At 43.5% G+C, this 27,924-nt stretch overlaps 1 protein-coding gene and 1 long non-coding RNA gene across 3 annotated transcripts; one reads left to right on the forward strand and one right to left on the reverse strand.

The window, feature by feature from the left end:
* The first annotated feature begins 471 nt into the window (after positions 1-471).
* On the forward strand, positions 472-4,621 carry LOC134077938 (uncharacterized). Of its 2 annotated transcripts, none has more exons than XM_062533575.1 (4): positions 472-734; positions 2,653-3,063; positions 3,214-3,327; positions 3,507-4,621. In XM_062533575.1, the coding sequence occupies exons 1-4, from the start codon at positions 638-640 to the stop codon at positions 3,689-3,691; spliced, it is 807 nt and encodes a 268-aa protein (XP_062389559.1). In that variant the 5' UTR covers positions 472-637; the 3' UTR covers positions 3,692-4,621. The 2 variants fall into 2 exon arrangements, with proteins under 2 accessions (XP_062389559.1, XP_062389558.1); XM_062533574.1 differs by having other exon boundaries at positions 473-734; positions 2,650-3,063.
* Positions 4,622-8,442: 3,821 nt separating this feature from the next.
* Positions 8,443-11,190, reverse strand: LOC134079252 (uncharacterized). Its single transcript, XR_009938899.1, has 3 exons — positions 11,133-11,190; positions 10,895-10,924; positions 8,443-8,541 (listed from the first exon to the last, which is right to left on the reverse strand). It is a non-coding gene; the product is annotated as an uncharacterized LOC134079252 (long non-coding RNA).
* Between the last annotated feature and the right edge of the window lie 16,734 nt (positions 11,191-27,924).

Below are 27,924 nucleotides of genomic sequence, written 5' to 3' on the forward strand. Positions count from 1 at the left end.
TTTCTCAGGATATGATTTGAAAGGGGTGACAAAAAAATACACACTGCTGAGTATTCCTTTTTTTAAAAGTCACTTATTTGTTCTAAAAAGTCTTCAAATGTGTCAATGACATCATTCATTAGCAGAATGCTATCGTGTTATGGGCAACAATGACCCAACCTGTAAGAAATCGAAATGACATAATTACTATTCACCTATGGACCTAAAATCCATGTGGAACTTGCAAAAACTACAATCAAATCTGAGATTTCTTAACGACAATCGTGTGAAAATTAGACATCTGGCTCAACAGACCCCCATTGCGTCTGCACTTGCTCACGATCGCCCCTAGTGAACGGGCTCTCTGTAAACGGGCTCTGAACTAGTTTATGTTATCTGTGACTGATACTCTTACAGTGCCTTGTGGGAAATACAGGAAGTCGGCCCAACATCAGAGTAGAACCAGGATGTGTACAACACGGCTAATAAACCTCAACGCTCAATACTAAGAGTGAACCTCAACGCTCAATACTAAGACAAATCAGCATTCTACCGAGCAGTGGCTGGAAACCGATACTTTTGCAGAATCACTCCGAACTTCATACTTTCAGTCTCACTCTTGAATGATACATGGGAACCACTTCCTGATTTATCGCGCATGTTTGTTTGTCGAGGCTGTTTTTCTCTCAAGATAAGGATGGCTGAACGACACATCTTTGTCTGGATTGTGCTTCTGCTTGTGGGGAAAATATCTGGTATGTTTACAATTCACACAACACAGATGATGCCAAGTCAGAATGGGAAAGTGGCTTTACTGTGTGCATGCTTGTGTACACAGCTTACGGGTGACATGGTGCCTGTGGTCGTGCAATATCATGTCTGTTTGAACAAATCTGAGGTAATGCATTCACTTTTACATCTAAAACGGAATACTTAATGTTCATATCGCGTCATTGGTATGTATATCATGTAATAGGACATGTTTCTAGTAACTCTAATTATAATGTTTATACCATGTGAGTCCAAAATGGTGGCGCCCACATTGCACATAGTAGTCTACTATCCTACTCTGAGTGGGTGGGTGTGTGTTTGTGAAAGAGAAAGAGTATAGTTAAATCTATGAACTTAGTGTTCAGTCTTTCAGAGATGTTTTTCTCATGAGGCCTGCAAAGCAACATATCAGAGAATGTCTAATGTATAATTAGGGGAGAACGTTCACTCTCAGGAAACTTCTGATTTCCGAACTGGTTGCAGTTCCTCCTCTGGTTCCAATTCTCGCAATTGGAATGTTGCATTTGAAAGGGATGACAAAGAAAATAAACACTGCTGAGTATTATTTTTTAAAAGTCACTTATTTGTTCAAGCCTTTCAAATGTGTCAATGACATCATTCAATAGCAGAATGCTAGTGTGTTATGGGAAACAATTGCCCAACCTGTAAGAAATCGAAAGTACTCGTTCATTCTACTTTCGACCTATACTTGCAACAACTTCAATCAAATCTGATATTCCTTAATGATAATCAGGGGAAAGAGACATATTTAGACGTCTAGCTCCACAGACCCTTGTTGTTTTTGCACTTGCTCACGATCGCCCCTAGCAGAACTGCAAGCAGGTACAATGGAGTTAATAGGGAGTGAACCGGCTCTCCTGTAAACGGGCTCTGAACATGTTTACTGTATTTGTTCCTTATTTCCTTGTGGCTGATGCTATCGCACTGCTTTGTGGAAAAATACAGGAAGTCGGAAGAGCCCAACATCAGAACAGAACCAGGAGGATTATCCTAAAACAGCAGTATGTCACACAGCCAAAACTGAACTCCAACACTTAACACTAAGAGATATAAACATTCTACTCAGAGCTGGGTTAGACCAAGACTTTTGCAGAATCGTTCTGAGCTTCACTCTCGAATAATAAACAGAAACCACTTCCTGATTTATCGGGCGGTAACATTTGCAGTGGCAGGTTTTCTCTGGAGATTAGGATGGCTGGACGACACCTCTTTGTCTGGATGTGCATTCTGCTTGAGAGAAAAATATCAGGTCAGAATAAGAATGTGGAGATTGTGTACACAGCTTACAGGTGTGATGGTGTCAAGTCTGTGGCAATACATTACCTTTTATATGTGCTGTAAAGCTGTAAACTTTCTGTTCATATTCAGTCATTGGTATGGTGTCATGTAATAAGACATGTTTGGAATTGTAAGCCGCGTTTATACCATGTAGGTCCAAAATGGCAACACCCACATTGCACATGTTGCTTACATCACACACTGTAGTACACCATCTCTTCTGTTAGGTGTTTGTGTGTGTGTGTGTGTGTGAGAGAGAGAGAGAGAGAGAGAGAGAGACACACTAGGATATAGTTGAATTAATGAACTTAGATAACTATGTATCTTCAAAACAACTCTATGCTTTATGTTGTACACTGACACTGTAGGGCTGTGGCTTATCAGAGCAGGCTTCCGGCAGAACTTAATTTGGGGTCCCCCCACCAACTTGGCGCCACCAATAATATTGAATTTTGTCAATGGCTGAACATTCACATCACTGGCGATCCTGGTGTTTTGTCCCTGTTTCAGGGGCTGTGTTCTTCATGACACGGTGTGTGTGTGTGTGTGTGTGTGTGTGCCATGTTGACAGTAACATGATAAGTGCTCCTCTCTCTTCAGGAGCGCTGGTTTCACACACCCCAAGCTATGAGGTCCAGGAGCAGCCTGAAGGGATTCCCAACACAGAGGGCCTGCAGCAGGTGACTGTGGGAGAGTGTGCTCTTCTACCCTGTCTGCTCCCACACCCACTTCCCTTTCCGGGTGACATCCGAGTCTACTGGCAAACAGCCAACACATACCAGGTGGTTCACGTCTTCAACAAAGGCCAGGAGGAGTTTGAACATCAGGCCTCCACCTACCGCAACAGAACCAGGCTCTTCACCAGTCAACTGCAGTTTGGTAACTTCAGTCTGGAGTTACACAACGTCTCTGAGCATGACAACCTCACCACCTTTCAGTGTCTTGCAATGTATGATGGAAGCGGGAGGGTCAAGTACCTGAGCAATGCTACCTTACAGGTGTTGAAGGAAGACGGTAAGAACCAGAGCAATGCTACCTTACTGGTGTTGAAGTTAGCATTAACTCTACAGCGTAAAGACATTTGTATATAAACAGGCTATAGTACTACATATTACAAAACAATAGTCTCTGCTTTGGGTGACTTTGGATGTGTGTTTTGTTTAGTGAATCGATCGCATGATGATGATGTGGCTGGAAACGCTACAGTGACTGCGGTGGCTGTTGCTTTTCTGGTGCTGATCCCCCTTGCTTTGGGTGTGGTCTGGGGCATGAGAAAATGTGAGTTGCTGGTCTTTCTGCTCACAAACACATGTTTTTTTTAAGCCCTTCCAAGCGATACTGTGTCAGTTCAGTTATAAAAAAGTCATTGTTGCATTCGTTTTCTAATAAGGTTGATGTAACTTACAAAGATATTCACTAAACAAATACAAACAAATAAAAGAGATTGTCCATTTCAGGTCTAAAAAAAGGGCGTGGCAATATCCACCCTGTTTATTTTCGCAAAATGCCAAGTGGATCTACTGAGAGAGACCAGCAGCAGCAGGACGAGATTGGATCGACTGAGAGAGACCAGCAGCAGCAGCAGGAGCCTCTGGTCAGCAACGGACAAGAAGGAGAGGAGCGGAGAGGAGAGGACAGTTAGAGCAACACCTGAGAGTCATGCAAGGAGAGGATGGGGATGTGGGAAGAGGATTTGCTGCTCCACTACATTGTTAAATTAAGTTCAGTCCTCTCTCTTGGACCCCTGTTACACAAACCACACAGTCAACCTGATGCATAAGATATTCAATGGTGTCTGATTGTTAAAATGCAAGTCAGCATTGTGTATAAATATATGCTTGGGCAGCCGTGGCCTACTGGTTAGGGCTTCGAGCTTATAACAGGAGTGCTGGTTCAATCCCCGACCAGTCCACGGCTGAAGTGCGCAAGGCACTCCCTGAGCAAAGTTAGTGTGCGCTTCACCTCACTGTGTGCTGTGTGTGTTGGATGGGATGAATGCAGAGACCAAATTCCTTGTATACGCAAGTATACATGGCCAATATCCCTGATTTGATTTGATTTGTCGCTTGAGGGAAACCAATAGCACATATATGTTACGTTTATATAATGTGCGTGGCCAGCTATTGGGAGACAAAAATGGTAATGGTACTGTGTTGTGGATGATTATAATAATCTTAAATTGGAGGTGAGACGGAGTCCACACATTAGAAGATGAAAGGGAGATTCCTCATCTCTTGGTCATCATGTTAGCTCTGCAGATATGATCCTGACATTAGTAAGGAGATGATTGGTCATCATGTTAGCTCTGCAGATATGATCCTGACATTAGTAAGGAGATGATTGGTCATCATGTTAGCTCTGCAGATATGATCCTGACATTAGTAAGGAGATGATTGGTCATCATGTTAGCTCTGCAGATATGATCCTGACATTAGTAAGGAGATGATTGGTCATCATTGTTAGCACTGCTTACAGTATATGATCCTGACATTAGTAAGGACATGATCGCTGAATGTGACTGAATATGTCATGGACTTGAAATCGTGTACGACTGTGGTACAGTAAAGTCTAATGGTGGAAATAAACATATCTTCCATTTGACATCCTGCCTCAGCCTCTTCACTCTGTTCCTCTTTACACAGCTCTACCTCCACTCTGCTCATCAGCTCTGCCTCCACTGCTGTGTTCATCAGCTCTACCTCCACTGCTGTTCATCAGCTCTGCCTCCACTCTGTTCATCAGCTCTGCCTCCACTGCTGTGTTCATCAGCTCTACCTCCACTCTGTTCATCAGCTCTGCTGTTTGCTCATCAGCTCTGCCTCCACTGCTCTCTGTTCATCAGCTCTACCTCCACTACTGTCTGTTCATCAGCTCTGCCTCCACTGCTGTTTTCTCATCAGCTCTGCCTCCACTGCTGTCTGTTCATCAGCTCTGCCTCCACTGCTGTCTGTTCATCAGCTCTGCCTCCACTCTGTTCATCAGCTCTGCCTCCACTCTGCTCATCAGCTCTGCCTCCACTCTGCTCATCAGCTCTGCCTCCACTCTGCTCATCAGCTCTGCCTCCACTCTGTTCATCAGCTCTGCCTCCACTGCTCTCGGCTCATCAGTGCTCCTACAGTGTATGTGTCAGCAACATCTCCCTCCTTTCTCTGGGCTCTAAGTTAACAACATAGGAGAGGCACTGAGATGGTCTATGATTACCTGATCATTTGCATTACCCTGTTCCTTACATGGCAGTGTTCTTGTAACACGACATATGCATGCAATCCTATCGAGCATCCATTTGAATGAATGTGTGAATTAAGTGGACAACTGCAGGAACTGCGGAGACTAATGTATGCTCAAGTGTCTGTTTTCCTGTGGTCATAAAAGAAACACGAGAGAATTTCCCCTGTGTGTATTCACACCAACTTGGCCTACCAGAACTTCCCCTTTCTCCTGTGTGTATTCACACTAACTTGGCCCACCAGGACTTTTCCACTCTTGATGGCCATTTTGATACCACAGATGAATGAAGACACAGTCAGACCAATGGTAGGACAAATCAGGAACAGAGTTTTATTTACAATGATGCACATCAAGGGAGAGACCACGTGACTTCACCCTAAAGATCCACCAGCTGCTCTAACCAGACAAGGAAAGGATATATGATCATTTGGACTTGACATTATGTACAACTGTGGTATGGCTAAAGGTATTGCCAAGGTCGACTGGACACGCCACCTACTCTTAGGATGAACATACTCATCCTGTACTCAGTCGCTCTCACACACTACTCTCAGCATGGACTGTGTGTGGCTCAGATTGTTGACTTCCTGCCTCAGCTTCTCCACCTCTCTGTTCATCTTTACAGTAATCTGTTTCAGCCGCTCGTTCTCTACCAGACTTCCCACTCTTCTCTGCTTCAGTCTCATTCTCTCCATCTCTCTGTCCCTCTCCTCCAGCATGTGTCTCAGTCTCTCCATCTCTCTGTCCTTCTCCTCCAGCATGTGTCTCAGTCTCTCCATCTCTCTCTCCATCTCTTGCACACACAGCTCTTTCTCTCTTGCTGTCTGTTCATCGCTGCTCCTATGAGTCAGTTTCTCCAACATGGTCTTGTTCTCTCTAAGCTCCCACATAAGTGTCTCAATCACATTATTTCTCTCCTCTGTCTGCCTGTTGAACTCTGCCTCCATCTTCGCCTTGCTGATGCTGATGTTTCTCAGTAGTTCAGGGAGGATGATCTTCATGAGGTCTCTCTCTGCTTCAGCCCTGACCTCTCTTTCATAGCTCTCTCTCATCTCCTCTATCTCCTCTCTGTGTCTCTCCTCCATCTCTCTCTTCTCTCTTTCTCTCTTTTCTCTCACTCTGTTCAGCTTTCTCTCCATCTCCTCTCTCAGTGCAATCTCCCTATTTAATTCTCTCTCCATCTCTCTTCTCTTCTCCTCATTGTTCTCTTCGTTCATCTTTCTTTCTAGATATCTTGTTTTCTCATTCAGTGTCCTAATTTCTCCTTCATGCTGCTGAATCTCTCCCTCCATCTTCTGTAAGGACTCCTGCACATTTTTATCATGTTCCTCTCTTCTCTCTCTCTCCTCCCTCAGTTTCCTCTCTTCCACCTCTCGTTCTTTCTGCATCCTTTTCTCTATCTCTCTGAGTTGTCTCTCAGCCTCCTGGTAGGTCTCACTGCTGTAGAATCTCTCTCTGTTTCCTGACACCATCTCTTCTATCTTCTCTAGCAGCTGTGTGATCTGTGTGTCATCAGGTGTGTCCTTTACATTGAGAAGGTGACACCTGTTCCAACATTTCTCTACCAGCTGCTGGAGCTCCTGACTCCCTGTCTGGATGAACTCCTCCACACTCCTCTCTCTCAGCCCCTCAGCATGGGTGAAGAGGATCAGTGTATGTCCCCAACAGCCCTCCCCAAAAATATCCTCCATTTTCTCCAGCATCCTCCTCTCCTCTCCTTCAGATGACTCCACTGGAATCACCAGGAGGAAGGTGTGAGGTCCTGGGGCAGACAGATGGACACAAAGCCCCACGTCCTGCCTCATGTCCTTCTCAGAGAGTCCACTGCAGAACCAGTCTGGAGTGTCCACCACGGTCACCCGTCTCCCAGCCACCTCCCCCTGTCTGCTCTCACTGTGCTGGGTCTCTGTGGATGTGTGTGTGAGTGTGTGTGTGCCCAGGATGGTGTTTCCTGCTTCCCTCTTCCCAGCTGCTCTCCCCCCCAGCAGCACCAACCTCAGCTCAGAAACATCAGGGGACACTAGGAGGGCTGGAACAGGACTCTCTCCTCCAACTGCAAACAAAGACCATTTCATATGCCATTACTTGAAGAGATATCTGTTCACAAATTGCCTTGTCTTCTGTCTCGACTCCATTCATGATCTCAAACACTGTCAACAGTTGATATTACAATTATCCATGACATTGTAAGCTGGGCACAAATGTACATATTACAAATGCTGACTCACAGTTTGGGGGAGTGCCCAGGCTGCATCTGGTGGTGATGTGGGGAACTGCATCATGGAGCCCAGCACAGAGAGACACTGGCTCTGAAGCCCAGCCAGATACTGCAGGACATATAGAGCTCAGGGAAAGAGACTGTGTGGAGAGAATTCATAACTAACATGATAATACTTAGGATTTTGGAGAAATACAACAAACTTAAAGTGAAAAAAAACAACTTGTCAACATCACCGCACAACCACATACAGTACTGTAGAGGAAGTCTACAGTCATGGCAAATGTATGGAGGTGCGTCATAATAGCACTGTTGGAACTAATACAAACACCAATCCACTGCTAAAATCCAACTGAATTTGAAGTTGTCACTGGCCCCTTCTTGTGGAGGCGTGGTTATCAAGATTCTTACTGTCTTCAGAGTAAAGTGGCTTCTTCTGTTGTATTTTACACATATTTTACACTCCAAAGTTGACATTAGTGATTTTACTGTTGGTTTATGCCCTCCACAAATGAAAAAAAAAATACTGTACGTTATTTAGACGTGAGTTCACAGGAAAGAGACATATTTTAAGAAAATATTAAAGTTTGGTTAAACAACAGTGAATTTAACATAATGTCTCTTTGTTTGACAGCAAAGTGCAGCATTTTAAAATAACAGATTAATGATGTTCAAATCGGAGTGTAAATGAACGGGCAGCGCACACACACTGGAGGCCCCCATACATGGCACCCATGTGTTCAGGAGCAGATTGGGGTTGAAGGGCGTTTTTATTTTATGGACACTTTGACAATCCTCTGTCTCCCGACTCACCAGACACCGAAATGTGTAAACTGAATAAAAATAGACATTCAGCGTAAGTGTGCTAAATACTGACTCACAGTTTGGACGACCATCCATACTCTTTCTGTCTGTGATGTGGGTAAATAGTGACGAAGTACATCGTGGAGGTGGATCCATGCTCCGTCTGGCCGTGATACGAGGGAGATCTGGTTTGAGGAGCCCAGCACACAGAGACACTGGAGCCGAGGCCCGGCCAGCCCCTGCTGGGGGTAACACAGTGTGAAGCGTGATGAGGACTCATTGCACTCATAACATACTGCCCCTGCTGGGGGCAACTACACTCATAACATACTGCCCCTGCTGGGGGCAACTACACTCATAACATACTGCCCCTGCTGGAGGCAACTACACTCATAACATACTGCCCCTGCTGGGGGTAACACAGTGTGAAGCGTGATGAGGACTCATTGCACTCATTTACATACTGCCCCTGCTGGGGGCAACTACACTCATAACATACTGCCCCTGCTGGGGGCAGTGTTGGTAGTAACGGCGTTTAAGTATAACGCCGTTACTAACGGCGCTACTTTGTCAGTAACGAAGTAATCTAATTAATTACTTTTCTCATCGTTGCAACGCCGTTATCGTTACTGAGAATTTAAAGCGTCGCGTTACTACAATTTGGCTGAATGAAGCGAGTTCACTGGATAGGATCATATATGGAATACCCTCCCCTGAGCTAGCCTATATATAAATGTATATTTAGCCTAATCACCCTTGACAGACTGGCATACCAAGATACTGTACATCATAGTGGAATATGGAAATAATTTCATTAAAGGCACACTTCCAACTTCAGGAGGGGAAAAAAGACTTGAATAGGCTACTCACCAAATCCAAGCCATTTAATTTGCACGTAGCGAACTTCCCACAATAGCAGGCATAATAGTGACAAGTAAATGTGCACTTTCTCTGTCTGTCGGATTGCTATAGTTTCTTGACAGGGCTACTTCACTGAAACTGAACGTTATCTTCAAAGGAGGACCCTATACATTTTAAAGATAGCCCATTTTATTTTTGAGGGCTTTTGATATCGGGGGTTACCTTACAGTAAAATTCATTATTAGCCCATTACACGTCTCTGCTGCAAAGCCTACATTTCGTCAGGGCCGTTCAACTGGAGAAGGGGTTGTTCATTTACTCCTGTAGATTGCAAATATAGACTTGCTGCGACTTCCGAACAGTTTTGTGAGTGCTACTTTGTTAATATTTGGGAAACTGCGAGTAAGGGGCGGCCGCGACCGCGCAGCCCTGGCTGCTGAAGTGCCACGAGAGCGCAACAAATCGTCAGAAACAATATACAGTATTTAAGCTCACAATAATCAGACCGGCCCAAAACGTTAACGGCCCACCGGGAATCCTCCCGCATCTCCCGATAGCCACCACGGGCCTGGGCTGGGTGGGCGGATGCCATGCGCACGTTCTGACTTCCACCCACTAATTGTACCGAGTAATTGGTTTTATTCTTCAATCAGTTAGGCTATAATAAATATGTTTGACGTTAAAGATGTTATAGAACATAAAAATTAACGTCAGTTACTTTGCTGAGTAACTAATTACTTTTACAGTGTGGTAACTGAGTTACTAACTCAATTACTTTTTGGCAGAAGTAATTTGTAACGGTAACTAATTACTTTTTTAAAGTAAGATGACCAACACTGGCTGGGGGTAACTACACTCATAACATACTGCCCCTGCTGGGGGTAACTACACTCATAACATACTGCCCCTGCTGGGGGCAACTACACTCATAACATACTGCCCCTGCTGGAGGTAGCATAACATACTGCCCCTGCTGGGGGCAACTACACTAATAACATACTGCCCCTGCTGGAGGTAGCATAACATTCTGCCCCTGCTGGGGGCAACTACATGTACACTCATAACATACTGCCCCTGCTGGAGGTAACATAACATACTGCCCCTGCTGGGGGCAACTACACTCATAACATACTGCCCCTGCTGGGGGCAACTACACTCATAACATACTGCCCCTGCTGGAGGCAACTACACTCATAACATACTGCCCCTGCTGGAGGTAACATAACATACTGCCCCTGCTGGGGGCAACTACACTCATAACATACTGCCCCTGCTGGGGGCAACTACACTCATAACATACTGCCCCTGCTGGGGGCAACTACACTCATCATAACATACTGCCCCTGCTGGGCAACTGCACTCATAACATACTGCCCCTGCTGGGGGCAACTACACTCATAACATACTGCCCCTGCTGGAGGTAACATAACATACTGCCCCTGTGGGAGTAACACAGTGTGAAGCATGATGAGGACTCATTACACTCATAACATACTGTACGGCATAAGAATGGATTTTAAACAGGGCATTGACGATATATAATGGCATCAATGTTTATACTAAAGTCATTATTTTTTTGCTATTTCATTATTTAAAGTTTAACACTAAATATTGCAATAGACAGATAAATGTAGCCTTTAATTGCCTCTTATAATGAGACAGGTGATGCTGACAACAGGAATGCCTGGAGATGGTCACTAATACACATGTAAGTACACCAGATGAACTCCTCACCTGCAGGGGGCAGTAGACGGTGTCTTCTGACTGTAGCCATCACCATTCATTAGATATGAGAGAAAAGTAGACAGAGGGTTAATCATAGAAAGACACCTGTCAACAACAGAGACACCTGTCAACAAAAGCTATATATAAAATATTCGGTCACATAAATCCTGTCACATGACCTACTGTACATGAAGTTTGTAAGTTAAAAATGGAAAAAAGAGAAGGCAACATTTGGTTTCATACTCACAAGTTACTCTCTCCTCCAGTCCATTGTCTCTCTTCTCCAGTTCTTTGTTCCTCTCCTCCAGCTGTTTGTCTCTCTCCTCCAGCTGTTTGTTTCTCTCCTCCAGCTCCTTCTCATGTTCATGCAGTTGGGTTCTGAGGTCCTGTAGTTGGCTGTTCCTGTCCTGCAGTTCCTTCTCCAGGTACTGCAACTGTCGTGCAAGGTTCTCCAGCTCACTGGTCGTGTTCTTAGCTGGTTTGTCGCTGACGCAGGTCTTCCAGCACTTCTCCTCAGCGGCCTCTCTTGGCTGGGCCTTCCCCTCTGGCTTCTCATTCTTCTCCATCATATTCTTCATCTTCAATTGTTGTTCAGCTCTCTGTGTAACTAAAGAAGACAAACGTATCAGTACATTCCCTCTCAGCACCTTGATTTGGATGTTTGATCTGTCGTCAAATGTTTCTGTCAAGGCTGATGGTCATGCTTACTCTTAATGTCGTACCTGCCTGCCTATGAGAATTTTAACACATACAGTAGGGTTAAAGGGATATTCCGCCATTTTTGGAAATACGCTCATTTTCCACCTCCCCTCGAGCAAAACAATCGATATTTACCTTGTTCCCGTTCATCCAGCCATTCTGTGAGTCTGGCGATGCAACTTTTAGCTTCAGCCTAGCATAGATCATTGAATCGGATTAGACCATTAGCTTCTCGCCTGCTAGCTTCATGTTTAAAAGTGACTAAGATTTCTGGTAATTTTCCCATTTAAAACGTGTCTCCTCTCAAGTTAGAAAGTGCAATAAGACCAACTGAAAATGAAACCTGGCGTTTTTCTAGGCTGATTTGACATGGAACTACACTCTCATCTGGCGTAATAATCAAGGCAACTTGCAAACGTACCATAGGCGCAGTGATATTGTACGCAGCATCTGAAAATAGTCCCCATAGACAACAAGCAGTAGTAGTGCCAGTAGTTTGCAAGTTGCCTTGATTATTACGCCAGATGAGAGTGTAGTTCCATGTCAAATCAGCCTAGAAAAACGCCAGGTTTCATTTTCAGTTGGTCTTATTGCACTTTCTAACTTGAGAGGAGACACGTTTTAAATGGGAAAATTACCAGAAATCTTAGTCACTTTTAAACATGAAGCTAGCAGGTTAGAAGCTAATGGTCTAATCCGATTCAATGATCTATGCTAGGCTGAAGCTAAAAGTTGTATCGCCAGACTCACAGAATGGCTGGAAGAACGGGAACAAGGTAAATATCGATTGTTTTGCTCGAGGGGAGGTGGAAAATGAGCGTATTTCCAAAAATGGCGGAATATCCCTTTAACATAGGGTTCAAATACTTTTGACCCCTGTATTTTAAAGAAAACATTAATTTAGACAGTAGCTTAGTTCTGCACTTACCAAGAGCTCTCACAGAGTCCTCCATCTTCAACCGGACCAAGTCAGGTATAGTGCTATGAACTGTAACAGAGAAACAAATTCACACACACACACACACACACACACACTTGACCCACAAATATATTTTGGGCACTTAAAGGAACCGTGTGTAAGAAATGTATTTCAATAAATCATGAGAATGGCTCTGATACACTGCTCAACAATAGTTTGAAAGTAATTGCAGTACTAGTTTGGGCCAAAATCCTACATGGTTCCTTTAAAGAGGACATAGAATGGATGAATTGAGAATTGCACTGTGTTCTCTGATGTTAAAATAGTATATATTCAACTTTGATTTAAAAACAATAAACTCAATTGCAATTTTACAAGACTAATTAAAACCATATATTTAGGCTGGGTATTGAAATGGTCCGTTTGACGAAATGGCGCCCTCTTTGGCAACCCCAATTGAACTTCAATGGCTTTTGTGATGTCTGACATCACAAGCAAGCAGTTTTGCTGAATCGCCCATTTTTTAGTGTCTATTTCTAAGTTCAAGATTTTCATATGAAGGAGGGCACAACCATGCCTCATGTTCATGATAGCTCTTTGTTTATGCACAACCTCTCATAATTCATGAAAACCAAGAAAAAAATCATTTCCATTCTATGTCACCTATATATTTCAATATACTGTGATTTTCTGTATGTGGCATTTTTTTTTTCATTCCAGAAATGCAGTTAGTTCTCTGTCGTTCTTGTCAGTCATCAAATGAATGAGTGATCAGTGATCATGAAATGAGTCATCAGGTTTTAGCATGAGCCTTCACTTCCCTCTTCTGCAACAATGAGACTTTGAGTCCACAAGCCCTAGTTTCCTAGCTGTGGTTTATCACAGTAGTTTCTATGTTAGACTTTGCATGTTTTCATACATGCCAATAGACTATTCTATATTATTACACACTATTATCCTTTATGGTGGCAACTCTCTCCTGATCACAAGATATGTCCACATATTATTTAATCATTTCCAGAAAATGGCATTAAAGGGATATTCCGCCATTTTTGGAAATACGCTCATTTTCCACCTCCCCTCGAGCAAAACAATCGATATTTACCTTGCTCCCGTTCATCCAGCCATTCTGTGAGTCTGGCGATACAACTTTTAGCTTCAGCCTAGCATAGATCATTGAATCCGATTAGACCATTAGCTTCTCGCCTGCTAGCTTCATGTTTAAAAGTGACTAAGAATTCTGGTAATTTTCCCATTTAAAACGGGTCTCCTCTCAAGTTAGAAAGTGCAATAAGACCAACTGAAAATGAAACCTGGCGTTTTTCTAGGCTGATTTGACATGGAACTACACTCTCATCTGGCGTAATAATCAAGGCAACTTGCAAACTACTGGCACTACTACTGCTTCTTGTCTATGGGGACTATTTTCAGATGCTGCGTACGATATCACTGCGCCTATGGTACGTTTGCAAGTTGTCTTGATTATTACGCCAGATGAGAGTGTAGTTCCATGTCAAATCAGCCTAGAAAAACGCCAGGTTTCATTTTCAGTTGGTCTTATTGCACTTTCTAACTTGAGAGGAGACACGTTTTAAATGGGAAAATTACCAACAATCTTAGTCACTTTTAAACATGAAGCTAGCAGGCGAGAAGCTAATGGTCTAATCCGATTCAATGATCTATGCTAGGCTGAAGCTAAAAGTTGTATCGCCAGACTCACAGAATGGCTGGATGAACGGGAGCAAGGTAAATATCAATTGTTTTGCTCGAGGGGAGGTGGAAAATGAGCGTATTTCCAAAAATGGCGGAATATCCCTTTAAACATGATTGCCTCTATTGCTGTTCTCGGTTAATAAGGTTAAAGGGATTATCCGGAGTAAAATGCACTTTAGACCAATTTACGGATGATTGGGAGTACATACGTTGAGTTGACATCAAATCATGTCATTCGGATGTGTTTTGAGAAAGTTCGAAAGTTTGCAAATCGAACTTTCTCAAAACACATCCAAAATGATTTGATGTCAACTCAACGTATGTACTCCCAATCATCCGTAAATTGATCTGAAGTGCATTTTACTCCGGATAATCCCTTTAAGTAGGTGGCTAAAAGGTCAAATGAGCAGTGGTGTTATGTCTTAGGTACTTACCACTGTAGATGACTCCTCTTCCTCCTTAACAGGAAGAGAAAGGTGACGTAAAGTCATTCATCGTATAAGACCGAGAACATGACAATGTCCCTTACTGACTCATTATATGTACACATAATGGTTGTAATGCAAGACAGTTCTGATGCAGTTGTGGTCGGGCAGATAGATCATCTCTAATTGCTTATCTAATTGCTGCTCTAATTATGCAGAAATTGATATTTATTTTAGTGGTTTGAGAAGCAGTGGGATTGAAATAGAGCATTGGGCGAGTCTTGGTGAAACGTGAAATGACCTGTGCATCCCTGACACCAACCCCAGCCACACACACACACACACACACACACACACACACACACACACACACACACACACACACACACACACACACACACACACACACACACACACACACACACACACACACTCACACAGGGCTTCTGGAAAATAAGTAGTTTGGAGATGTTCTCATTCACATGGATGACAGCGCTAAACTCATAGCTCAGAGATAAATGAAGACCACTCACCATCATAGCGCAGGCCTATCCGCGTCTCTCTCTCTCTCTCTCTCTCTCTCACACACACACACACACACACACACACTCACCATCATAGCGCAGGCCTATCCCTGTCTCTCTCACACACACACACTCTCCACTCACCATCATAGCGCAGGCCTATCCACGTCTCTCTCTCACACACACACACACACACACACACACACTCACCATCATAGCGCAGGCCTATCCGTGTCCCCACCATGAGTCCTCCACTGATGACCTGGCATCCGTATCGTCCAGTATCCGACTCTGTGCTCTCCCTCAGTCTGAGAGACACGTCTCCTCTCTGCAGTTTCTGAGTGTTCAGACTCACTCTGCCCTCATAGTCCTCCCTCACTGTTACGTGCCCGTTCTCATACAGGTAGATACAGTCAGTCCCCCTGAACCACCTGATCGCCATGGTAACAGCATTGCTTTCAGTAGTGAGGTGGCAGGGCAGTGTGATGTCATCACCAGTTGAGAACTCCTTATTAGTGACTGTGGCCAATTCCATCTCTGACCGAAGCAAAATGTAGCATTACTGTTTTTCACAGATACAAAGTTTTAGACATGTGGATGTTCATATGAATACAAAACATGTGAAAACACACAACATACACACATACATACCGTACACACACACATACACACTCATACAGTACACACACATAAGCACGCACACACTCACACACACACACACACACACACACACACACATACTCTCTCTCTCTCTCTCCATATGATCTCATAAGGGACTTACCTTTATTCTTGGATCCAGTTGCCTTTTAATGCTTTCTGAAAGTACAATATCTCCTCACGTCCAGTATGCACCATGAGAGCCTATCCTGCTCAAATGCTTCTGCACATGTCTCGTTTTTACAACCGTTTTCACCAGAATCGTTCCAGATTAAAGTATGTGCCTGCACAGATGCCTACTGTACGTGTTTCTGCTTCAGACTACAGTCAGAGATCCATCTGGCGGCGTGTCTACTGTATGTCTGCAAAGATCCGCCAATCAAAGAGAGACATGGGTGGACTGGAATACTGCATTGGCAGGACCAAAAGCAAACAGGTGCCCTTTATTGGTTGCCAGGTCTCTTGCCTTCACTCTGTGGTTTGAGTGATGCTGAGAGACGTGGGAAAGTTCAAAAGGGAAGTGAGATTATGCTCTGGTCAGCACCGTCCACCTCACCAACTGTACGAGTCAGATAGGCGAGGTGATGCCCAAAGAGGATGTGAAATCCCTGGGACACACCATGCTGCTCATAGTGCCATGGACACTCAGTAGCCACAGGGGCCTGAGCAAAAGAAAGAAACGTTGTAGATAACGGCATATGCAGACAGGTGAACAAAAGGTGCCGTCTAAGAGGAGAGACCATCATGACTGACCCAAAACAGACCACTACCGCCATGATGACCGACCCAAAACAGACCACTACCGCCATCATGTCTGATCCAAAACAGACCACTACCGCCATCATGTCTGATCCAAAACAGACCACTACCCCCATCATGACTGACCCAAAACAGACCACTACCGCCATGATGACCGACCCAAAACAGACCACTACCGCCATCATGTTTGACCCAGAACAGACCAATACCGCCATCATGTCTGATCCAAAAGACCACTACTGTTGAATTTTTGATCATTTTTTTTTTCTACTTCCTGAATTGTTGCTCAACGATTCCTGGGACACCATAACACCAGGACACGTGAAACTTGGTGGGCATGTAGCCCCAGCAGACTTTTACAGAGAAAATGTTTTTTGGTCTGTTTTTCCTAATTAACTACCTGAACCGTGGCACCAAGGATGACAAAATGTTTATGGTATGTTGGGCTCAAGAGCCTGCATCAACTTAGCTTACAATCAGTCATTTGTGATTTGCACCCCCATGGTAAAAAATGAAAATGCAATATTACTGCAATCATCAGATGGGATGTTATGAACTGTACCAAATGTCATGTGTATGATTATTCTGACTTCCTCTGGGAGTATGCCAAGTTTTGTGGAATTTCATCCATGGGGGGCTATAAAATAAATTAATTTATGTGTACATTTAATGACTGTACACCCACCAGCCTGTAGATGGCGGTATTAAGCCAAGGGTTGCTCTGGATGCTACTGTATCACGCACACACACACTAACGCAGACAAGCACAGACACACAGGAATACACACACACACACACACACACACACACACACACACACACACACACACACACACACACACACATTAACGCAGACAAGCAGACACACACACACACACATACAGTGGGTAAGGGAAGAAAATGGACGTTTTCCCGTGGCTATCCCGCAGAAATCCCATAGGCTGTCAAGCCGAGTTTTTCAAGGCTACGGCAATATACCTGTTACGCTAGTGGGGGCAGTGAACAGTGTTTGCGCTGCTGCGCTATTTGGGGGCTCGTCCGGGAATTGACCTATGAGTAGAGAGCAGCTTGTTAAGGAACAGAAAAGTGACCCGTCTCTGTCTTCTCTCTTTTTAGAAACAATCTCTGAAGAAGACATTAGCTACGTTTACATGCAACCATCGGAATGACCAATCGGATCGGTGGAAGTTTACATGGCAAGGAGTATTTTGGATGCGCGCGTTTACATGTCAGCTTCACGCGCATATAGCCTGCTTGCAGTTTTGCTCCCCGAGATGGACGTGAGAGCTATGACGTTTGAGGCGTGAGATATTCCCTACCTCCAATCCTCTGCCTCTTCTTTCTTCTGTTCAAAAGCAACATCATCTGCCTAGAGTTTCGTTTCTTTTCCTTATAATTAGAATGACTAAAACGACGAAAATATAAACTAAAATTGCGTCCTCCTAACACACTCACTGGCCGCTTTCACACTGCACAGCAAGTCGGTCAACAAATGCTAACTTCATGCACGGTCTTCATGCACGGTCATACAGAAGTATTCCAAAGCCAAAAATATAGCTGATTATCCTGTAATCTGACGGGGTAGCAAACCACCAAAACGTCTGACTGTTCACTAGTTGTTTTGCACCTCAGATGTTGTTTAACAAGTCCCAGCAACACAAATTCAAACTTGTACGGAAATGCATTCAATCAGGTCCTTGCCGTCTACCTAGCTTCCACGCTGTTCTTTCAGACATCGCAAAATATCTGTCTCCACTGTAGTCTCCGAAACATAGCCTACCTGTTAATATTTGGCTTTCAGTAAACGAGACTTCATCACTGCATTTCAGTCGGTTACATGCTGCCACTCAGACATGCCACCACTACGACATGCTTCCATTTAGACATGCCTCTATTTCGACATGCTGCTATTTCGACATGCTGCCAATCCGACACATTTTAGTACCCCCATTCCGACAGTTTACAAATCCTATTTTTTTCCAAGTCAATTTAACGGCCCGACGGACGCAAAGTGCATCAAAAAACACACCCATTCTTCTCTGTTACATTGCTCCGCGATTATTAGTCACATCGAGATGAGACATATATTGCATGAAAGGGCAGAACCGGGGCTTTCCAACGAGACTAGACACGTGTCTGTACGATCAAGTATGAAAATTAAATATAATCATGAATTTAAATCAAAGTATATCATATTTACAGTCTATATTGCTCTGCGCTCACCCATGCAGCCACTGCTCTCGCTTGAATTACTCCGGGACCAGGCATCGTACCGACATGACACGCATATCAAATAAAAGAGGAGAAACAGAGCTTTCCATCGATACCAAACAAATCGATCCTTTTGTGTTATACAAACAGACGAAGTGACAAACAAATAAGAATATCATATAGTTTCGGCTACCGCTACCTTTGTTTGATTTACTCGTGAAACCGTGGTCAAAAAGATATGGCTTGCATGTCAGATAAAAGAGCTAGAGCTATCCACAGATACCAAATACAACCTTCTAGGCCATAAAACAGACTAAGTGACAGCAAAAAATAACTTAATTTAGCTCCACTTAGTCCGCGAATAATGACAACTTGCCATGTACAGAACTGCTCTTACTTCCCCGAGTCACGCACGCAACAGACACATAACCATATCAAGAAGTCTTCACAATGACATTTTAAATGTGAATCTTTATTATTTTACACAATTGGATATAGTTATGACATTAATAGCCTACCCTAGGCTATTAATGACCTCATGTCGGAATGGCACGTTGTTTGAAAAAAAAAGTTAAATACCTCCACTGCGACCATGAAAAAAAATTATGTCGGAGTAGTGGGACTTTTTCCCTTAAAGAGACATGCCTCCACTACGACAATTGGACGTCAATGTCGGAGTGCTGGTATGTCGGAATGAACGGCGGATACCATTTCAGTCGTTGCTTTTACCAAAGCCTACGCAGCTGCCAGTTAGCGTAGCCTATCCAACTGCCTGCAGCCTAGGGCTACCGCCGTTCATTCCGACATACCAGCACTCCGACATTGACGTCCAATTGTCGTAGTGGAGGCATGTCTCTTTATGGGAAAAAGTCCCACCACTCCGACATTTTTTTTTTTCATGGTCGCAGTGGCGGTATTTAACTTTTTTTCAAACAACTTGCCATTCCGACATGAGGTCATTAATAGGCTATTAATGTCATAACTATATCCAATTGTGTAAAATAATAAAGATTCACATTTAAAATGTCATTGTGAAGATTTCTTGATATGGTTGTGTGTCTGTTGCGTGCGCGACGCGGGGAAGTGAAAGCAGTTCTATAGACATGGCAAGTTTTCGTCTCATTATTCGCGGACTAAGTGGAGCTAAATTAAGTTATTATTTTGCTGTCACTTCGTCTGTTTTATGGCCTAGAAGGTTGTATTTGGTATCTGTGGATAGCTCTAGCTCTCTTAGCTTCTGCTCTTTCATGCAATATAGGTCTCATCTCGCTGTGACTAATAATCGGAGCAATGTAACAGAGAAGAATGGGTTTGTTTTTTGACGCACTTTGCATCCGTCGGGCTCATAGGGTCCGTTAAATTGACTTGGAAAAAAATAGGATTTTTTCCAAGCAGGCCAAAACTGTGTGCTGATTGAAGGGATTGTTTTCTCCTCCAGTAAACAGGCTATAAGTAGCCTGTGCAGACATTGTTTCTATTCTCACATCGTAGCCTATCAAACATACCATGTTTATCAAGAAACAAATGCCCCGAAAACTTATCGTAGGCTATATCAGATAAGGAGTGGAGTGCCTATATATCTGCTGCCTCTTCAGAACCATGGACAGCTGTCTGAATATGTAATGGAGGGCATTCACAATGTGCAACAGCGTAATGCAACATAGGAGTACAATGAAAAAGTATGCGGGATACCATTATGAGTGCTTGTTAATTATTTCCCAAAAAATTGAAATACAGTTTGAAAAAGAGAACAAGTATTTTCTTTAGGCCTACTTTATTTAACCATTACACACAACCATTACACACAACAGCTCAACATGAACCAAACATCACAGCAAACATGAACCAAAACAAAACAAAAAACAGTTATTCGAACTGAATGATGCTGTACTGGACAGCCTCCCAATATTGCTCGAGTGTGCGAGCTCCCCTGCGGTACTGTCGCCGCAGCCGCCGCAGCCTCTCGTCCAGTATCCTCCATTTCCTGCGCTGTTGTGGCGCAGGATCGCCACGCTCAGCTATCCCGCACCGGCTCTCCACCTGCCGCTGCTCATCCTTGAGCCGGCGGATGAAGACCCAGAGTGAGGGATGGCGCCGCTCAATCCCGGCGTTCCATCTGTGATGGAATGCTGAAATAATAGATGTGTAATAACTAATAACTGCATGCGGCAGACATGGCAGTGGCACGATAAACATTTCTGAGGTTTTCAACGGGCTTGGGCCGGACTTTGGCCTCCTGACTAGGGATGGGAATCGAAAACCGGTTCTCGTTCAGAACCGGTTCCCCATGTTTAGATTCCTTGGAATCGCTTGGCAGTTTTGCAAACGATTCCCTTATCGATTCCAATGGGCACGATGGACGTTGCCACGCAGGTTGCGTAGCTTACGCAAGATACGCAACGTCCGTGGCGTCGTCGAGTTCAGCGCAGCCGACTGCCATGGATGCAGCACAAATGGGTTTACACCCGAAAGGATGACAACAGGGCAAGTACAAAGCAAAGTGGATATTTCTTCAACAGGAGGAAATACTACCAATGTGCAGAAACATTTCCGTAGGCTACAGTGAGTTCTATGACTTTGTAAGTAGGCTACACCGAACCAAAAGAAGAAATCAATCAGTGGTTGCGCAATGACATGTAGCCTATCGATGCATGACAAACACACAAAACTTCATAAGGCTAATGCAGAAAAGTATACACCAGCGTTCAATGCCCATTGCCCAATCAGTCTCAAATGCTAGTTAGTTTAAATAAGTTAGGTTATTAAGTTAGGCTACATTTGACGTTAGAGCACAAATGCAGTCCAAAACTGAAAGCACTCGGAGGGCGCAAACCTCCGCCAGCGCCTCTGCAAAAGGGTTTAGCAGTAGCTAAACTTCATAATGATTATGATAAATGATATAGCCTAATAATAATAATAGCCTAATAAGTAATAGGCTAAAGGCTTACATTTAAAGAATCAAAGAAAGAAAGCTGAATAGCCGCCTTGGCAGAAACAGGCAAATTGAGCGGACTGGTGCGATAGCCATAAGTCCTCCTCTCTTGGTCTCTTTGTGTAGGCTAGGCCTATGTGCAAGGGCAATCAAAAAGCAGCAGAACAAGAAAAAAGGTATTGTTTCTATCATGAATCTTTATCTATTTGATGGAATGAGTAGGCTTTAGGCTAAGCCCGTGAACGCAAAGCAGATAAAACTTGCGGTCTTTATGCAACGTGTGTTGGCAGCCAAAATAATATTGCAAACGTTGCTTACAATCCTTAAATTATGACCCGAAATTATATTTAACTGAAATAAATAAGAGCTCTTCTTAATACTTTATATTGTTGATTAGTTGGTTTGATATTGTTGTCAATTAAAAGTCGTTGTACACCATGGGTTTCCAACACACTCGCTTGCCGCCCCGTTCTGAGGCTGAAGCAGGAGACGACATTTAAACACGATTGGAGGCATTCCAGCCAACGTATTTAATTAAAAGTAGGCTAAATCATGCATAGGCTACCTAAATACTCAATATAGGCTACTTGGCTAATGCCTACTGAATAAGGTTTCCATAACCCTACAGCACCCACATTCAATGAATGAATGAAAGCGGCGCTCTGTCTCGTAATAAACAGCAGGTGGAAATACCGACACTGTTTCAACTACATGAAACGCAATCGTGATGCATCAAATACCCCCGAGCTTTCAGTGGTCATCAGTCACAACATTTAGCAATATAAGCAAACTGTCCAAAATTAATTAAATCCCAAATCAAATTGAAAATCTTTCGATTTTGATAGCCTACCGGTAGGCCTATGTCTCACAATGAAACACGCAGACGCAGACAAACACGCAGTCTCCAGTGCACGTCTGCCCCAAATAAAGTCCTCTGCTTTGTGCAGCCTAAGCAAATAAAATAATCTAGTCATAATTTGAGGATATATGGTATAGTTTAGCATAGACCTTTGAAATTATAGGGGTTTGGTTTAGCATAGTACCTACTTTTAAACAAACACTTTTTTTCTGTTTCACCGTTCATGTTAGTGCCATTTGCCTAGTTGTAGCACCTGCTATTTAACAGTTAACATTAAATGAACGCAACCATCTCATGCATTTAATTTAGAAGATGACTGTGACAAGGGGCGGACTAGCTCAGAGGCTGGCAGTACATGTCTTAAGCCTACCTTACACTGACAAGATTTGGGAAAGATTCTTGAAAGATTGTAGTCTTTTAACTAATGCCCCTCATTCAGACTTTACTCAAAAGACTACAGTCTTTCAATAATCTTTCCCAAATCTTGTCAGTGTAAGGTAGGCTTTAGTCTACCTCTAGCCTCTCTTTTCACTTCTGAACTGAACTAAAGTTGATGCTACTTGATCGATTTGTTATTTTCTCCAAATGAGAGAATCGATAAGAGAATCGATAAAGAACCGAATCGTTTCGCAGAATCGAAAATGGAATCGGAATCGGAAAAATCTTATCAATTCCCATCCCTACTCCTGACCAATAGGCCTAACTGAATGAGCATGCATATGACGCATTCTTGACGATATGTATAGCCTACAATATAATATTGAATGAGGAAGAGAAAAACGAAGTTATTTTAGAATGTCAGGCTTGGGCTCGGTTTGGGCGTGGAAGGACTGGTCAGTAGGCTAATTGGGTTCGCGAGACCAGGATGGTCTGGTCTCACAAGGTTACCTCAAACCTCCTGTCTCCTCACAAATTGTATTTGAATCTGTTATATTTTGTCTGCAAGTTACTGATAGCCTAATTGCACATTAAGGACAGTAAAGTATGTTACACATAGGCAGTAGCCTATTAAATAAATGCAAACCTTCTACGAGGTTGTTGGTCCGATTATCTGACCTACGGCCAAACACGTTCCAGACTGCTGGGGGGAAGAGGGCGTTGTCTCCCACATACGTGCGCTCCATGTACTGGATAAAATCGTCCAGTGCTGGATGAACATGCAAAAGCCTCCTAGTATGGCGCGAGCCGGCCATCATGCGGAAATTCTGCCGCATCAAGGCAAGTGGAAGGAAGCCCACCGCCATGGCCTTCCTGATCCACTTTTTGAGTTGCCTGTCGCGCCGGTATGGAGCTGCAAAAGTCGATTAAACAAATAAAAATGACTCCCTTAAAATAATTATGTATGTATTTACTTATCTATTTATTTATCACACCAAATGACCCTTAGTCCCTTTCATAAATTATCACACCTGACAGGCCAAGCTCCTGAACCTTGCGCCACAAACTCTGGCAAAAGTGGAAATAACAGCCCGAGGTGCGCACTGTTGGCACCTCTGCCCGCATCGCCTCCATCATGGCCATCTCAAAGTCTGAGACCACTCTTTCTGGCATCCATCTGGACAGACAGACAGACAGACTTACTTACTCGATATGCCTCCACACACACACACACACACACACACACACACACACACATAGGCTACACACCGTTGTCCCGTGAGACGCTCAATTCTTCTTTTTAAGTGCCTCAACATAGCGCGGTACATGGCCTCCGTCTTCCCAGACATGAGCACCATCACGAAGGGGATGCACCGCTCCATGTAAAGGCCATGGATGGTAACAAATTGATAAAACGGCCTAGGGCACGTTTTAAAGGTCCCGTCCATATAGATCTAAAACATAATAAAAATCAAAATAGTTCTGTAAATGATACGGCTATTCCATTGGACTGAAAAAAGGGTGTCGTGTGGGATGGGTTATAACCTGGCGACACTGGGACAACTTAGTTAAGTTGCCCTCCGTGGTGAACACCAGAAAGCCATGGACGGCATGGTGTTTGGAGAGGAAGTCCTCGCCATTCCAGGTCTCGGCCCATTCCCCCTCCACGGCCACGTCCTGCAGGTTGATGGGGATGGGGGGCATGAGGCTGGCCCTCTTCCTCTCCAGTCTGGACCTGACCGCCTCGAATGGAGGCATAGCCGCCAGATCTGCGGCCTGGGCCAGGACCTGGTTTAATAAAGGTGTGTGTGTGTTGTTCATATGAAGCGACTTGGAGCTGTATGAAAAGCACTGAATACATGTTATTATAGCATACCTGGTCATAAACTCTCTTGGATGGGCGGGATGGGTCTGCGGCCACTAGCTCAACCATCTGCTGTATAAGAGCAGTGGTTGCCACCAAATCGGCCTCCGCTGCATGTCCATGCTGGCCAGGCTGGGTGATGACATTGATGTCGGGATCGTCCCCGTTGACATCAAATGCATTTGTTTTCAAGTAAACGTTGCACCCGGCTTGGGCGCAACGCCAGTACATTACATCATTGCGGCATTTGTTCCGCAAGTAGCGATATTCATCGAATATAAGACATTTCCCACCCCGACTGTTGGCTATTTGAATGTATGCCATCCTGTAGGCCTATGCTGTGACTTAGCTAGGCTAATCAGTTAGACTAGCTGTAGTTAATTGAGGGCCATGCATCCGTCACGTGAATATTTTAAGAGTTTGATTCCAACACGCTATATCCGTTTTTAAAAACATTAAAAAGTCATGTTATTTAATTGTGTATTCCAGGAAATATCTATCAAATTGTATTTATGTTGTTTTGATTGAGTAAAGATAAATCAAATAACAATATCCAAAAACTAGGCTACTGAAATTAATTTAAATGAACAATTTGTAAAAAAAACCCACATATTTAGCCTATGAAAATTCATTCAAATGCATATTGTGTTTTGAAACCAAGCTCTTAATTTTCTGTCTAATGAAGATATAGAATACAATAGAATAGAACAGAATAAAATATAATGTAATATAATTGTAATTGTCATTACAAGGATACAAGAACACAATAATGTATTGGTCACATACGGCATGAGATATAGGCTAGCCTACTACTGTATACAATTCAGTGAAATTGCATAGAAAATAATAAAGTCTGTGGTGTCTGTTCCAAGCATCTTGAGGAAGCTGATGGAGATAATGGGACAGTCTATCCAGGGTTCTCTATAGATCAGTGGGAACGAGCCGGAGGACCGAGGAGAGACGTTGAGAAGAGCCTGCGTTAAGGATCCAGATAAATCAGCTATGGCTCTATTGGAAGCAGCCTCTGAAGAGCACTCGCATAGCATTTTATGGACCTTGAGCGACTCTTTTGCAGATCGGATGCAGGGAGATCGGGACAACAACGAAATAGGTGCTATTCAGTGCATCCATTAGGCCTACAACAGCATATAGGCCTATTACACAACAAATAAACGGAATAATTATAGCCTAGGTAAAAAAAGACAAGTAATAACACACAAACAACCATAGGCTTCGTGGCGTAGGCCCATGGTATCATTACAAATAATAATAATATTTCACCATTCTTAAATTAGGCTAGCCTACTTCCAGGGCAAAAATAGCCTACGTGTATTTCTTAATAGGTAGCGTCTTGAAACTTTCTTCTGTAAAATTGAAGTCCGATCAAACTCCATTCAAAGGCAGTCCACAATTCAAATGACATTGTTTTCTAACGAAAAATACCAAGCTTTGGCTTCTAGAGCTCATAGCGCTTCTTTTTTTAATTTTCATTTATTTAATTATTTGTATAGGCCTGCCCACAATGTATAGGCCGGCTCGTTTTGGTCACAGTGCATTTGCCTATTGAAGCTCGGTCTCTATGGGCTGCATAGTTTTTTTAGTGCAAACTATACGACCATTCAGGCGCGCGGGAACATATTGCTGAATAGTAGAGTAGCCTAGGCCTAACCTAGGCCTCATTAATGTCCAACTAGCCTATTTCTCCCCCAACAGGACGTTCCGCAATAAAGGTTAGGATGTTTTGTCTGTCTGTTTCTTCTTCGATTACATTTTCAGAGAAGGTCTGAAATGATCCAATTAAGAAACGATTACATTTTTGAGTGATCCGTATGGATACAGGGGTTATGTGTTCGCTTAGCGGAGGTTTGAGCTCCCTGAGTGCTTTGTATGCGTTTCATTGTAGGGCATGCATTTCATTTGGAGCGGCAGCCTGCCTAGCCCATGAAAAGCAGAAGATTTTCGATTTGGTTTGATCTAATTTACTCTTCGACTGTTTAATTATATTGCTAAGTGTTGAGACTGATGGGCACTGATATCTGGGGTGTATTTGATGGTTCATTAGGCCTATTACTAAGTGTCACGTTGAGTGTCGGGATTTCCACCCGCTATAGGAGACGAGCCGCATTCATTAATCATTGATGGGATGGAAATACCCTATTGCAGCCAAGAAGGCTAGACTAAATTTAGTTATTTCACAATTATACATGATTTACTTTTTATTGAATTTGTAGGCTGGAATGAATCGCGGCACAATGTTTAAGCCTAGCCTACTGCCGGGAGAAAAACTTATCTTTTCTGCTACAGCCTAATAAGTCAAACCTGCTTGCCACGTCTCTACTCACTCAGCGAGTCACGTCACGTTCACTTCTTGCAGGCTATATGATTTTTTTTTTCTATATGGATAGATGTAGGCCTATTCAAAGCTATCCATAACTTTTTTATGTGACTAAGCTGCAAAATAGGCCATATTATGACAAACGTTCAATATGCTATAGCAGGGGGTGCGCTGCAGCACCCTCAGCCCCTCTATGCTCAGCACCCTTCCCGCGCCATTGCCTACGTGCTTCTCAGGATGTTGGAATTTGATAGGCTAAATTGTCGGAATGGTGGTACTAAAATGTGTCGGATTGGCAGCATGTCGGAATAACACCATGTCTGAATAGCGGCATGTCGGACGAAAGGGATGTCGGACTGCCGACATGTAACCGCAGCCTAGTAGGTTACTTCCAAAACTTCAAAGATGCGTCAGATTTTGTGGTTGTTTTGAAAGTGTCACAAAACTAAATAGCCTATTCTTCCGATGCCATGTTATCCGTCACTGTTCAACCCATAGACCTAAAAGAAACATATGGTTCAACCTCACGCCCAGTGCTTATGTTTACACCTAACCAAAGATCTTTCATTAGCTTTAACCCTCTCTGCCTACACCGTGGTGGCTTTTTTGATAAGAGAAATATTGCGCCTCCTTTTCTGAACATGCGCAGAAGGGAAGAGTAGCAAAGAACGATCCGATCCAGTGTATACATGACAACTATTTTACTACCGGACGTGTCCGTTCCACCTCTTTCAATCTGACCCAAATTTCAATCAGATCGGCGA

This window comes from Sardina pilchardus, chromosome 4 (assembly GCF_963854185.1).
Source record: "Sardina pilchardus chromosome 4, fSarPil1.1, whole genome shotgun sequence".
NCBI classification, from domain to species: domain Eukaryota; kingdom Metazoa; phylum Chordata; class Actinopteri; order Clupeiformes; family Clupeidae; genus Sardina; species Sardina pilchardus.

Excerpts from the sequence above, each read along its gene's own strand:
- LOC134077938 (XM_062533574.1), top strand. The coding sequence starts at position 638 with ATGTTTGTTTGTCGAGGCTGTTTTTCTCTCAAGATAAGGATGGCTGAA. Across the intron at positions 735-2,649 it reads GCTTGTGGGGAAAATATCTG|GAGCGCTGGTTTCACACACC; the intron begins GTATGTTTACAA and ends CTCTCTCTTCAG. Across the intron at positions 3,064-3,213 it reads ACAGGTGTTGAAGGAAGACG|TGAATCGATCGCATGATGAT; the intron begins GTAAGAACCAGA and ends TGTTTTGTTTAG.